The sequence below is a fragment of the Nicotiana tomentosiformis genome, chromosome 7, assembly GCF_000390325.3.
Source record: "Nicotiana tomentosiformis chromosome 7, ASM39032v3, whole genome shotgun sequence".
Classification (NCBI taxonomy): Eukaryota; Viridiplantae; Streptophyta; class Magnoliopsida; order Solanales; family Solanaceae; genus Nicotiana; species Nicotiana tomentosiformis.
In genome coordinates this window covers 84,249,052-84,263,609 of record NC_090818.1, presented here as the reverse complement: position 1 = coordinate 84,263,609, position 14,558 = coordinate 84,249,052, and the positions used below count along the sequence as shown (strand labels likewise).

The following is a 14,558-nucleotide window of genomic DNA, read 5'->3' as shown; positions in this document are numbered from 1 at the left end:
TAAATTAACAGAGAGGTTGGAATGTTTGGAGCAGGGGTTGATGGAGCTTGAGGAAAAGATGAGGAAAAGGATCTCAGACTGTCAGAATACAGAAGGCAACGAAGGAAGGCATCTAGCAAGGGCTTATCTGTTGTTGGACATGCGCGACTTGGGGAACCTAATTGATGGAGCTAAGAAGGACAAGCATGGAAAAGGTCCCTCTGGGACCAAATAGATTAGGAATAATGTTTTATTTTCTTTCTAGACTTGTTTTAGACTTTGATTGTAATAAGGCAAATGCCATTAGTAACTCTTTATAATTATTGTCGTTTTAGTAGAGATTTGGTTCATTTATCACATTAATGAAATGACACAATTATTGGCATCAATTTTCTCCAAACCTATATGTCGCTTAGGCCTACGTCAGGCACAATGAGGTCCCCAAAATTAGGACACGAATTTATAATACTGCAAATATCCTATTAATAACCCTTACTGACTTAGTTACCTTTTTTGTTTTTCTTTTTTTTGTTTATTCCCATTCCCCAAAGGTTGGTTCATGCATACTGGCATCATTCCATATCATACTAGATCCATAGGTCCTCCACCTCCTCCTCCACCAAGTGATCCTAAAGGCAAAATCAAAGGGAAAGAAAAAATGGACGATTTATGCGGTATCAGAAAGGACAATGCAGAGAACGTTGAAACCTCGGACGGTCGGAATACTCCAGCACAGAACGAATTGGTCCTACGTCTAAAACAGAAAATATTGGAGCAACAAGGGAAACTTGAGAAGGTTCGGAACTTGGCAAACCTTTCCCTCACCCTAAACATCCCCGACCTTAACCAATAAAACACAAACGCCCAAAACCCGGCACCTCCCCAAAATCCGCCAAATCCTCCCGCGCCACATCAATACGCCACACCTCCTCAAGACCACAACCCTCTACCGATACCTACTCCTCAACAACACCATCACCACCCAACTCAATACCCACAGACAACCACATACCACACCCATCAGAATGCACCATAGCCTACTCCTGAGGTGACCACCATTACGTCCAGATTCCCGGAGTCCACCAAAGAAATCCCATATATGTGGAAACCTTACCCCACACCCCATAACAGACCCTATACATACCCAAATCCGCTGAGAAGGACCTGCTCATCAAGAACATGGCAGAGGAACTCAAGAAACTTACTGGCAGAATTCAAAATGTCGAAGGGGGCAAAGTCATTGAGGGTTTGAATTATGAAGATTTGTGTATTCAGCCAGATGTAGAACTGCCAGAGGGTTACAAACCTCCTAAGTTTGAAATGTTTGACGGAACTGGTGATCCGAAGGTACACTTGAGAACATATTGTGATAAGCTTGTAGGAGTTGGCAGGGGTGAAAGAATCCGCATGAAGTTGTTCATGAGGAGCCTCACCGGAGATGCCCTGTCTTGGTACATCAGTCAGAACCCAAAGAAATGGGTTAATTGGGTGAGCATGGAATCATATTTCATGGATCGGTTCAGGTTTAACACAGAAAACGCACCAGGCATTTTCTACATTCAGAATTTCAAGAAGAGTCTAACGGAAACTTTTCATGAGTATGCTACTCGGTGGAGGTCTGAAGCTACAAAAGTAAGGACAGTACTGGAAGAAGAACAGATGAATAAATTCTTCGTCAGAGCTCAGGATCCGCAATACTACGAATGACTAATAGTTATTGAAAACCATAAATTTTCTGACATCATCAAATTGGGAGAAAGAATAGAAGAAGGGATCAAAAGTGGAATGGTGACAAATTTTGAAGCACTCCAAGCCATAAATAAAGCCTTACAGTTAGGAGGTATCTCCAAGAAGAAAGAAGTAGGTGTGGTGATGGTAGCCCAAGGTCCAAAATCTCCTCTTACATAACAAACACTCCCACCCACATATTAGCCTTTACCTCCCAGATACCAACAACCTACCGCCACTTACCATATTTATAACACCCAGCCAACATACTACCACTCACCACCAGCCCGCCAAAACTACCAAAAACCCAGACCAAATTTCGACTGCAAACCACCCAGACAATACACCCCAATTGCTGAACCTATAGACCTGCTGTACGGGAGACTGAAGGTTGTCGGTTATATCACTCCCATTCCCGTTATTGCTATGGAAAACTCTTCCCAGTGGATTAATCCAAACAAGACATGTGCCTATCACTCAGGCATGAAAGGTCATACTATTGATGAGTGTCGTACTTTGAAGGATAAGATTCAGACATTAATTGACACCAAAGTCATACAGGCAAAGGAGGTTGCACCCAATGTACGTAACAATCCTCTCCTAGATCACAGGGGTGGAGGAGTAAACATGATAGAGACCGATAAAGAATGGGACTCAAAGGGGTCAATTGGACTCATTCGAGAAGGGGATAATTCTGTAACATCTCCAGTCACTCTCACACCTATCATGGTACAGACTCAGGCACCAATTGAAGTTGAGGTAGCTGCACCAACTCCGTTTGAGGTTGAAATAACAACGCCCTTCATCGTGATGGTAGCACCTACGCCGTCTTATAAGTCTAATGCTATACCATGGGATGATGTTGCAGAAGCAAGAAGGAAAGGAAAGGCAAAAATGGAAGAAACAGGTGCAGTGCAAGGCATGATCAGAACTGGTAGGATTTATACACCCGAGTATTTGGGAGGAATAAGCAAAGAAGCTGCCTCTAAACCGCCTGTCATTGAGACTGGCCCAGATGATCTTTGGAGAAAGGTGCAGGTAAGAGAGTATTCAGTGGTTGATCATCTGAACAAAACCCCTGCTCAAATATCCATTTTATCACTGCTGCAAAACTCCGAGAAACATAGGAATGCCGTGATGAAGGTGTTGAATGAAGCCTATGTACCCAACAACATCACCAGTGGAGAGATGGCCAATATGGTAGGGCAAGTGTTGGAAAGCCACAAGATCACTTTTCATGAAGACGAGCTGCCACCAGAAGGACTAAGTCACAACAGGGCACTGCATACCACAGTGCAGTTTGAAGACAAGTTCATTGCCAGAGTCCTGATAGATGGGGGTTCGAGTCTCAACATATGTCCACTAACTACTCTGAAAAGATTGGGTAAAGGCTTGCACGAGATACGAGCAGGAAGTATGAATGCGAAAGCATTTGATGGGTCTCAAAGGGCCACAATTGAGGAAACCAATCTCAGCCTACAGATGGGCCCAACCTGGTTTGATGTTGAGTTTCATGTGTTGGACATATCTGCTACTTATAACCTATTGTTGGGACGACCTTGGATAGATGTCGTTAGGGTCGTAGCTTCTACTCTACATCAGGCCATGAATTTTGAGTGGAACTATCGGGAAGTGATCATCCATGGGGACGAAAGTAATCCCATTTACACCAATCAAACTGTTTCGGTCATCGAGAATAGAAGGAAGTTGGGTGGAGAAACATACCGTCGTATCGAGCGCGTCAATGCAATTGAGAAGGACAAATGGTGGAGAAGTAAGATAGAAGGCATATTGGCATGGATAGGGTATGAGCCTGGCAAGGGTCTCAGTAAGAACCTCCAGGGGATCACCAAACCGATACAGCTAAAGCGTCACGGCACAACCTTTGGGCTTAGGTATGAATACACATGGCACGAGTATCAGAATTTGTCATCACCATGGCGTGGTCCTTATTACCCTCTAGAGCAACCAGTAGCATATTTGAGCCAGTCATTTCTTCAAGCTGACATGATGTGGGAGTCCGAAGAAGATGAAGTTCTAGCTGGCATAAGGAATCTATTTCTGGAGGATGAAGACATGGATTGCGGTGCGATAGTTAAGGAGGAGGAGGAGGAGGAGAAAGGCCTCATTATTCAAACCGTGGAGGAGGGAGTTGTTCTCAAGAATTGGACTGCTGCACCATCAAGGGCCCGTCGAGTTCCTGGGTAGCCTGGCAATTAGCATCATTTATTTTGAAAGCAATTTTGTGAGCATTTAAGACATTTTTAGTATTTTGTTTAAGCATATTTTGTTTTGAAATAATTGCTCGAGTCATCGAGCCGTACGTGTTTGGCGTTTTCAAGATTTATCTAATGCATTGTTATTTTTAGTATTTATTATTATTCTTTACATTTTTCTCTATAACATTATTGTTACCTATTTCGATGAACCTACGACTGTGACATGTAATGAGACAACGCAACATAAGGATCATGATTCAGAGGATCTGGAAGAGGATATAATACCCGAGGAAATTGTCAGAGAAGTGGAAAGCTTTGAAAACAAGCCTAAGTCCAATTTGGATGAGCCTCAAACAGTTAATTTGGGAGACTCCGAAACAATCAAGGAGACGAGTATAAGCATTCACCTATCACCGTCAGATAAGGAAGAGTATGTCTGGTTCTTGAAGGAGTATGAAGATATTTTTGCATGGTCCTATGATGATATGACCGGTTTGAGCATGTCCATAGTGGCTCACAAACTACCTACCAACCCTATGTGTCCGCCTGTAAAGCAGAAGATCAGAAAGTTCAAGCCGGATATGAGTCTGAAAATAAAGGAGGAAGTCACCAAGCAGATCAAAGCCAAGGTTCTCAGAGTGGTTGAATATCCGACCTAGTTGGCTAACATTGTGCCAGATTCAAAGAAAGATGGGAAAGTCAGAGTGTGTGTCGACTATCGGGACTTAAACAGAGCAAGTCCCAAAGATGATTTCTCATTGCCCAATATACACATACTGATCGACAACTGTGCCAAGCATGAACTCCAATCTTTTGTGGATTGCTTCACGAGATATCATTAGCTCTGGATGGATGAAGAGGATGCTGAAAAGACAGCCTTTATTACACTATGGGGAGTGTATTGCTACAAAATGATGTCGTTTGGCCTAAAGAATGCTGGAGCCACCTATATAAGGGCGATGACAACCATTTTTCACGACACGATACACAAAGAGATAGAGGTGTACATGGATGACGTGATCATCAAATCCAAGAGAAGCACAAATCATATAGCATATTTGAAAAAAATTCTTCGATCGACTTCAAAGATACAACCTGAAACTAAATCCCGCAAAATATGCCTTCGGAGTCCCTGCCGGAAAGTTGTTAGGGCTCATCGTCAGCCGCCGAGGAATTGAGCTAGACCCGTCAAAGGTCAAGGCTATCCAAGATTTGCCACCTCCGAAGAACAAGAAAGATGTGATGAGTTTCTTGGAGCGTATCAATTACATCAGCAGTTTCATAGCACAATCAACTGTGATCTGTGAACCGATTTTCAAAATGTTAAAGAAAGACGCTGCAACAAGTTGGACTGAAGAATGCCATAAAGCTTTTGACAAAATCAAGGAATATTTGTCCACACCACCAGTCCTGGTCCCGCCGAAACCTAGTAGACCTCTACTACTCTATTTGTCCGTACTAGAGGGGGTTTTCGGTTGTGTCTTGTGTCAACACGATGAGACGGGGAGAAAAGAGCAGGCTATATACTATCTGAGTAAGAAGTTCACACCATACGAGGCACGATATTCTTTGCTGGAATGCACCTGGTGTGCCCTGGCGTGGATGGCTCAAAAGTTGAGGCACTACTTCTGTGCCGATACCACATATCTCATATCAAGGATGGATCCTCTGAAATACATTTTCCAGAAACCCATGCCTACAGGGAAGCTGAAAAAATGGCAGATATTATTAAGTGAATTCGACATCGTTTACGTAACTCAGACGCAGTCAAGAGATACTATGTTTAGATTGTTCGCATTTCTTCTAATGTAACCGAAGTATGCTTGACCTGATTCCCATTTAAGAGGGGATACGTAGGCAACCTTGTGCGTTCGGTCACAACTCAATAAAATCTTCATTTTTACCATGGTCAGAAACCGGGGTAGAATTTTGAGGAGGATCCTCAAAATTCTGGAGCAAGTCCAGCCAACTTCGTCATATGCAGAACGGTCAAAGAATCGCTTATTGAACTGGTGAAGAATTTTGAGGAGGACCCTCAAACTTCTAATGCAAAGAAGTCGCAATGTCTCTAAAAGTGTCACAGTTATTGGTTCATCTAACTTACTTGATATTGCATACTACTATGTTTTTAATTAGCTACATTAATCAAATGCACGCATATTTTCTCAAAAACTTTATTTTATAAATAGCCAGATGCTACCCGGGACAACTCGAACAAGATCTCGAAATAAGAGCAAAAGCAAAGCAAGAAGGTGAAAGCACGGACCAACCTTTCCCGCAAAGCTCACGATTTTTCTTTGGATGCAGGCAGAATGAACATAACAGGAATATTCACAAAATCACTATTTTCATAATCAAACATATCTCCAGCTAAGAAATACTCTAATATCACTTATCGCCCTCTTTTTGCATGAGGCTAAGCATTGCCTCCCTAATTGCATAAGGCTAAGCATTGCCTTTCTTTGCATGAGACTAATTAATGTGTCCTTTTTCTTGCATGAGGCTAAGCACTACCTCCCTAATTGCATAAGGCTAAGCATTGCCTTTCTTTGCATGAGACTAAGCATTGTCTCCTAATTGCATGAGACTAAGCACTGTCTCTTTTTCCTTGCATGAGGCTAAGCATTGCCTCCCTAATTGCATAAGGCTAAGCATTGCCTTCCCTTGCATAAGACTAAGCACTGTCTCCTTTTCTTTCATGAGGCTAAGCATTGCCTCCCTAATTGCATAAGGCTAAGCTCTGCCTTTCCTTACACGAGACTAAGCACTGTCTCCTAATTGCATGAGACTAAGCACTGTCTTATTTTCCTTGCATGAGGCTAAGCACTGCCTCCCTAATTGCATAAGGCTAAGCTCTGTCTTTCCTTGCATGAAACTAAGCACTGTCTCCTAATTGCATGAGACTAAGCACTGTCTCATTTTCCTTGCATGAGGCTAAGAACTACCTCCCTAATTGTATAAGGCTAAGCATCGCCTTATCCTTGCATAATACAAAATGCTACCTCCGTTATGCTACTTGAAAAATTGCACTATTTTCTACTTTCTCGGGGCTAAGCTTTGCCCCAATCTTACACAAGACTAAGCTCTATCTTTTTTTTCTTCGCATATGACCAAGCATCATGTCTTTGCATCTCATGGTCTGAAACATCGCCATTTTGTCAAAAGGCATCATAGTCTGAAGGCATCATCCGTATAGCCGGAAGACATCATGTCATGGCCTGAGGACCTCTCAATTTTGCACATAATTATTCAAAGGCGTCATGGTTCAGAGGCACCATTCTCATGGCCCGAGAACATTATTTCATGGCCTGCGAATCCTTTATCACGCGATTCATGGCCCAGGACATCATGGTCTAAGGACATCATCCTCATTGTCCAAAGACAACTTTCATGGCCCAAATGGAATTTGCATCATGTTTAAATTCTGGAAATAATCGCATATATACTTGCATGCATTGTGTTTATGTTTTGCAGGTAATCCAGGAGGTAACCGGTCTCTTAATGGGAGCAATCTTCGCTCCGGTTTCTGTTCAATGCTCACATCCTGCAATTATTTCAAACACAGTCAACCACCATCAGTTACCCACTTTTACTTGATAACTGTTCAGATACCCGTTCTAAGATACATTCATTCACGATTTCGTATAAACTCATTTGATATTGTCCTATCTAAAAGAGCATTTCCAAAGCATACGACTATTCCTATAACAACTCCATCGGTTCAGTTCACCGTTGGATCCAGAACAACACAAGGCTTGACGTTCGTAACACCAGGGATATGTAGGCAACTAAGAAACCAGAATTTGGCCTCCATTTTTCCAATCATCCCATTTGGTCAAAATCGATCATCATTTCTTTACCCGACAATTCTTTTATCATTCCCGGGTAAAGATGGGCAGCTGTTGATACCCAATTTTTCCCTCGTATTTTGTAAAAATGCATATATTCTTTCACAATAGCATATTTGCATCATCATTTAGTTTACAAATCTATACAAGCATTTTCTATAATTTTCCATAATTTTTAAAGCTCTAAATCAATTTCTTTCTACATTTTAATTATATAAATATCTAATAATTATCCTTTAAATTATTTTGTGATGACTTAATCATCCAAACTTATTATTTATACCAACATGTATGTTTTATAATATTTTACTTTATTTTTTCTATAATTGCATTTGCATTTTTAGGCCAATTGTATATTTTTGCAATAATAGCCTATATTCATGTATAATTACATTATTTGTGCCAAAATAGTTTTTATATTTTTATAATGTTAAGCTATAATTTTCAATCATTTTAGTGCACAAATAATAGTTTTTATTATTTATTAATTATTTTTATAAATTATGTTTGATAAATTTTGGATATTTAAACAACATCCCAATTTTAAAACCAATTTCGGACCAAATGGATGGCCCTAACACTCAAATACCTAGCCCAATTACCCCAACCAAAAGCCAAACGAACCATGTCTAATACCCGGTCGCGACCCTCTTCTAAACGACCCGCCCATCCAATTTTTTGATCTCAGCCGTTGATCTTGAGAGATCAATGAACATCGTCCACTCCCCCCTCTTAAATTAACCTAACCCAGAACCATAACCATTTCCCCTTAATCCGCCGCCCTAAATTCTCAACTCTCATATTCTCTCTTCTAGAGAACCCTAGCCGCCTCCCCCTTAATCCCCTCTCCTAATCCCACTGATAATGGAATTCGACTACCATTCTCTTGCCATATGCGAATCCTTTTGGTACTGGTTGTCCATTTGTGGTGTTACCTAGGTGCTTGCCTAAACATGGCAAGCAATATCTTCCGAAATCAAACCAAAGTGGTTCGAATCTCTTGATTTTGAGCACTATTTCGTCTATATACGTTCAATACCATACTGTGTGAGTTCGATTTTGTTTGGATTCTGCTGATTTACACTTTCCCTAAAAAAACTAGGGTTTATATATTTTCTCTCTTAAATTGATTTCAAATCGATTTGCATGTTTCTTTTCCTTGTTTGTTGCTTAAATTACTCTGTTTCCTTATATGTTTGCTCGATTTTGACTGCTATATAAACCCCTCTCCCATTCCCTTTTGGACAGACCTTTAATCACAAAATTTCCACTAAAAAGCTAAAGATCTTCACTTTATTGTTCGCTTATTCTCTTGTTCTACTTTGGCTTTTGGCCGGCTGAAAGCCAAGGCTACCGGTATTCCTATTTCCCTCGACCTTCCTTGGGTGTGAGCATTGCCCGGAGTTCCTTAAAGCCCTTAAGAACTTGATGCATCTAAGGTCCTGGGTTATACTGCTTTGTTGACGTTCAAAGTAATTCTGTTCTTTTCTTGTTTGTCTACTTGTCAATCAGTAACTGGTGAGTTCTTTAGCATTTGCAATGTCCATTCTCTTATATTCCTGATTAGCATATTCATGCCTATGAAATTGCATAACCTAATGTGTTTTTAGACTATCTCTAGCATTTGCTCATGCCTAAATTGTCAGTTCTAAAACGTATTTGTGGTTAACTTGAGCAATTTAGACTGTATGAAGTTCGTTTAGCTTAATGTATTAGTACTTTGAGTGTTAACATTGGTTATATGACCTCAATTTGTTTCCTTCCTTGTCTTGGATTTCTATAGTTATTGATTTGTATCTGTGATATGCCCCAATCCATGCTAAGACCCTCATTCTAGCTATGATTTGCTCCGATGATCATTTTATTCACTTAGTATGTCCTTACCCTGCCTAACTCTTTACTCCCTAGCAACTAGTTGGAACCTTTTAGAATAGCTTCTTAACTTGTGTTCCCTATAACATTTGATTCTGTTTGCCTTATTGGTGTGAGTTGCAATGTTCAACCCCCGGTGCTTAGCATAATTTAACCCTTAGGCTTGAACCTGTTAAGTTAATGTTCTGTTGTTTGTCTTATTTGGTATAATGCCTTGCTTATTAATTTCGTAATCCCGGAAGCCATTATCCCCTTGCTTTCTTACAAATGTTCCTTGCCTCAATGTGCTAAGTGTGGACTTATGATATTAACCTGTCTCTGGAGTTTGTTCACCCTCTATGTTGATATGTTCATTGTGTGATCACTCTTGCAATGCATGTTCCTAAAATACAAATGCACTTCTTCAAACTCTACTATTTGACTACTATTTTTATTCTTATTGGTTGTTTACCCTATTCTGAACCTATAATTCTTGGCCGGCTGAAAGCCAAGGCCAATAAAGCTTTCTCTATTAACCTCCCTAGTGTGAGCACTGCTCGGGGTCCATTTTGAGACCCTTGTGAACTCTGACACACTAGGGCCTGAGGTTCTTTGGCCATTTTCCTTACTACTCAGTTCTATCCTTCTTTCTTCCTGCTGAACGTGCAAATTGACTTGTGTAAGTGAATGTTTCCTGGATCCTATGATCAAACCATGGCTTTTGGGTTTGGTTCGAGTTCTCCAATGGTTTTTGGTCTATATTGCGATCTGTGTGAAGAAAGAGATTAGTTGAAGGTTTGTCAGTGCTGGGTATCTTTTGGGCCTACTATTATTTCCTGTACTACTTTGTAATTTATTCATTATTGGGCCTGCAATAATTCTGTAATAACAATTGGGGTGATAGTGAAATTGGAAAATGGGTATCTCTTAATATTTGCATGAAAAAGGGTAGAAAGTATGTTTATAGGATTTGTGTGATTTATTTGCTATCCGACTTGTTATATGTGAATCTCTTTGTGCACTATTAAAAATCATGTCATTAGGGGATCACATGCTCAAATAATTAGTGTGTTGTCAATGCATGAGTATTCTATCTGTTCTTGTGTCTAGTGCTATGTGTTGCTAGATAGCATGCCTATAGGAAATAATTGCTAATGACTGCTCCTTAATCTGCTCAGTAGATATCATGCCCAAAAGATTTTAATTAATTAATTCGCTATTGCAATCTCATCGTCCATTTATAAAGCATGCCTATAGGAGCTAATTGTATGAGAATCAGTTCCAATTGCCAAGCTTTAGAAATCATGCCTATAGGACATCACTACTCGCTTTTCAAACATTGTTTTATTGTTTATCCACGCGATTATTAGGAAGCATAATAATTTTGAGCATTTCCAATAAGTCCCGTTGTTCCTTATTGTATAAATCACTTAGAAATCATGCCTATAGATGTGTCCGCTGATAATCTGTAATAAGCCACTTAGCAGCATCTAGCATTTACCAATTGGTAATTTTGAAATCATTAGGTCTAAAAATGGCTTGCGCATCTGAATCAGATCATCTAGAAACCATGCCTATAGAGTTTAACAACTGCAATCCCTTCAATTCTGAAAACTGCCTAATATATAAAATCTGTTTGCGTGCATTTGTTTGCCTCATTGCGGAGGCTAATGTGAGCCTTTAATTGGATCTAATTGTAGTCCTATTTGTTTTGAATTGTCGCCTAGTTTTAACATTTTTTAGCAGACTAAGTCAAGTCTAGAACCACCCAAAAATAGAGGTCCAAATGCCTCCTGGACCATAGGCATGGGACGAGTAATGCACGCATAAGGCACGATTTAGAATCAACTAGTGCGCTTTAGATAATAACTTAAAGATAGTAATCGGGTAGCAGGAGATGATAGTCTGTGCCCGCTGAATAATACGAGTAACACCCCATCTTGAGGGAGTTACGAAGTATTATTTATATTGCACGGGGTGATCCTTTAGACTAAAAAACTTAGGACCCCACATCTTATCTTTGAATCAAGTGTTTGTATTTATTCAAAGTCTTTGATAATCAAACTTCCCAAACTTCTTGTTTTCTATGTATTTGTTTATCTGACTAATTCATATAATTCAAGTTCGGCCGGGACCCACAGTTGTAGACCTCGAAGAGTGCCTAATACCTTCTCTTCGAGGTAATTTCGAGCCTTTACCCGATCTTTGGTGATGCAAATTAGTCAAACCCGAGTCATATGCAAATAGGTGCCCTAACGCACCTTAAAAACCATTAGGTGGCGACTCTCCTCTTTTAATACCTCCTTTAAAAGAGTTGTCACATGTCGAGGCCTGATTTCGCGAGAAAACGGGGCGCGTTACCTTTCATATTGGAAGCTCTGTCCATGAACAGGGTCTGAACTCTTGATGTCATCTCTGACACTATCACCGCTTCTTTCACGGCCAAAGGTAGTAGCCCGGGACTGAAATCGATCATGAAGTCGGCCAACACATGTGATTTGATCGCGGTCTTGAGCTTATACTCAATATCAAATTCACTAATTTCAACTGCCCATTTGGCCAACCGACCTGAAAACTCAGGTTTGTGGAGGATATTCCGCAGGGGAAAAGTTGTCACTATGGCTATCGGGTGGCATTGGAAATAAGGCCTAAGCTTTTGAGAGGCGACTACGAGAGCTAAGGCCAATTTTTTGAGGAGCAGATAATGAGTCCGCTCCAAGATTTTGCTAACTTAATAGACATGAGATTGTGTACCTTCTTCCTCCCGGTCTAGAACGACTCTTACCGCTACCTCCGAGACAGCTAAGAATATCTACAATTGTTCGCCTTCCTCCAATTTTGATAGTAGAAGAAGGCTTGATAGATAACATTTCAGGTCTTTTAAGGCATGTTGGCATTCTAGAATCCATTTGAAGTTGTTCTTCTTCTTCAGAGGCGATAAGAAGTGATGACATTTTTCTAAAGACGGAGAAATGAACTTGCTTAGAGTGCCCAATCTTCCGGTTAGCCTTTGAACTTTTTTTACACTTGTCAGCTGGTCTGGGATGTCCTCGATGGCTTTGATCTTATCGAGATTGACCTTGATCCCTCTTTATGACACAAGGAAGCCCAATAATTTACCAAAGGTAACTCTGAACGCGCATTTTTCGGGGTTGAGCCTCATGTTGTGCTTCTTTAGGATATCAAAGGTTTTCTGGAGGTGTTTTAAATGGTCACATGCATTCAAAGACTTGACCAACATATCATCTATGTATACTTCCATTGTTGTACCTACTTGATTTTCGAACATCTTATTCACGAGCCTCTGATAAGTAGCTCCGGTGTTTTTAAGCCCGAAGGGCATCACATTATAACAATATATTCCAAAGTTCGTTATAAACGAAGTTTTTTCCTGATCCTTCGGGTTTATCTTAATTTTATTGTACCCGGAATAGGCATCAAGAAAACTCATTAACTCGTGTCCGGCAGTGGCGTCAATCATTTGATCGATGTTCGGCAGTAGGAACGAGTCTTTCGGGAACACCTTATTCAAGTCCTTATAATCTACGCACATTCAAAATTTATTATTCTTTTTCGGAACTACAACTACATTAGCTAGCCAATCGGGATACTTTACATCTCGGATTGAACCGATGTCAAGTAATCGAGTTACCTCTTCTTTGACAAAACTTTTTCTGACCTCGGCTATTGGGCGCTTCTTCTGCCTCACCGGTGGGACGCTTAGGTCCAGGCTTAGCTTGTGCACTGCCACCTTTAGTGGGATAACTGTCATATCCACGTATGACCATGTGAAACAATCAACTTTAGTTTTGAGGAAATAAATAAATCGTAACCTGAGCTCGGGGTTGAGTCCTATCCCCAAGTGGAATTTTCTCTCCAGGAATTTTTCGAACAAAACTACCTTTTCAAGTTCTTCAGCCATGGACTTGTTCTCGTCTGTTTCTTCCGGTACCTGAAAGTATCTTTGTACCTCGTGGGATTCCGACGACTCCTCTCCTTTTTCATCTTCGATCGATTCGGGAGTAGGTGTTGGTTCCTGTAATTGCTATGTGTTGAGTTCCTTCCTTTACTGATGGAAACCGATACCACATTTATCTCCCTTGTTATTTGTTGATCCCCTCTTAATTATTTGATTCCCTCTGGAGTCGGGAATTTCAGCATTTGGTGATATGTTGATGGCATGACTTTCATCTCATGTAACCATGGCCTGTCGAGAATTATGTTATAGCCCATGTCGCCATCTACCACTTCAAATAAGGTGGTCTTCATGATTCCTTCGGCATTCATGGGCAGCAAGATCTCCCCCCGGGTTGTCACACTCGCTAAGTTGAACCCAGTGAGGAGCTTTGTTGCCAGAATTATGCTTCTGGTAAGTTTGGCTTGTTCCAGCACCCTCCATTGAATGACGTTGGCTGAACTTCCTGGGTCAACCAAAATATGTTTAATTTTGAAATCTAGAATGTTAAGAGAAATTATCGGTGCATCATTGTGCGATAGAAGAAGTCCATCGGCGTCTTCTTCCGTGAAGGTAATGTCGTCTTCGGTGACTTCTTGGAGTCTCTTGCTATGAGTCACTGATGTCTTTCTCTTCTTGGCTGCCGAGAAAGTTACACTGTTGATCTCGTTCCCCCCGAAAATCATGTTGATAGTCAGTCTAGGAGGGAATTCCCTTATTTTTGAGGATTCTGCGTTATCTCGGCTGCGGCCATAATTGTTCTTGGCTCGGTCGCTTAACAATTCCCTAAGATGGCCATTCTTCAATAGCGTTGTCACCCCTCATGTAGTTGCAGGTAGTCCCAAGTTCGGTGGCTATGAGTCCCGTGATATTTGCACCATAAAATAGGATCCCTCTAGCTGGGATCGGATCTCATCGGCCTCAGGAATCATGCTTCCTTGATGTTTCTCATTGTCGATACCAGCTCCACTATGCTAA

The 14,558-nt window shown here is 40.8% G+C and overlaps 1 protein-coding gene across 1 annotated transcript; it reads left to right on the top strand.

Annotated features, from left to right (window-relative positions):
* Window positions 1-637: 637 nt before the first annotated feature.
* Window positions 638-3,915, top strand: LOC138895921 (uncharacterized). Its single transcript, XM_070180679.1, has 4 exons — window positions 638-775; window positions 2,230-2,887; window positions 3,098-3,535; window positions 3,737-3,915. Exons 1-4 carry the CDS (start codon window positions 638-640, stop codon window positions 3,913-3,915), a joined length of 1,413 nt encoding a protein of 470 aa, XP_070036780.1.
* The last annotated feature ends 10,643 nt before the right edge of the window (window positions 3,916-14,558 follow it).

What these genes read in the sequence shown, in the direction of transcription:
- LOC138895921 (XM_070180679.1), top strand. Translation starts at nt 638, where the DNA reads ATGGACGATTTATGCGGTATCAGAAAGGACAATGCAGAGAACGTTGAA. An exon ending in AACAAGGGAAACTTGAGAAG is followed by an intron (nt 776 to 2,229) that starts GTTCGGAACTTG and finishes CGTACTTTGAAG; the next exon opens with GATAAGATTCAGACATTAAT. An exon ending in TGAGCCTGGCAAGGGTCTCA is followed by an intron (nt 3,536 to 3,736) that starts GTAAGAACCTCC and finishes AGTCCGAAGAAG; the next exon opens with ATGAAGTTCTAGCTGGCATA.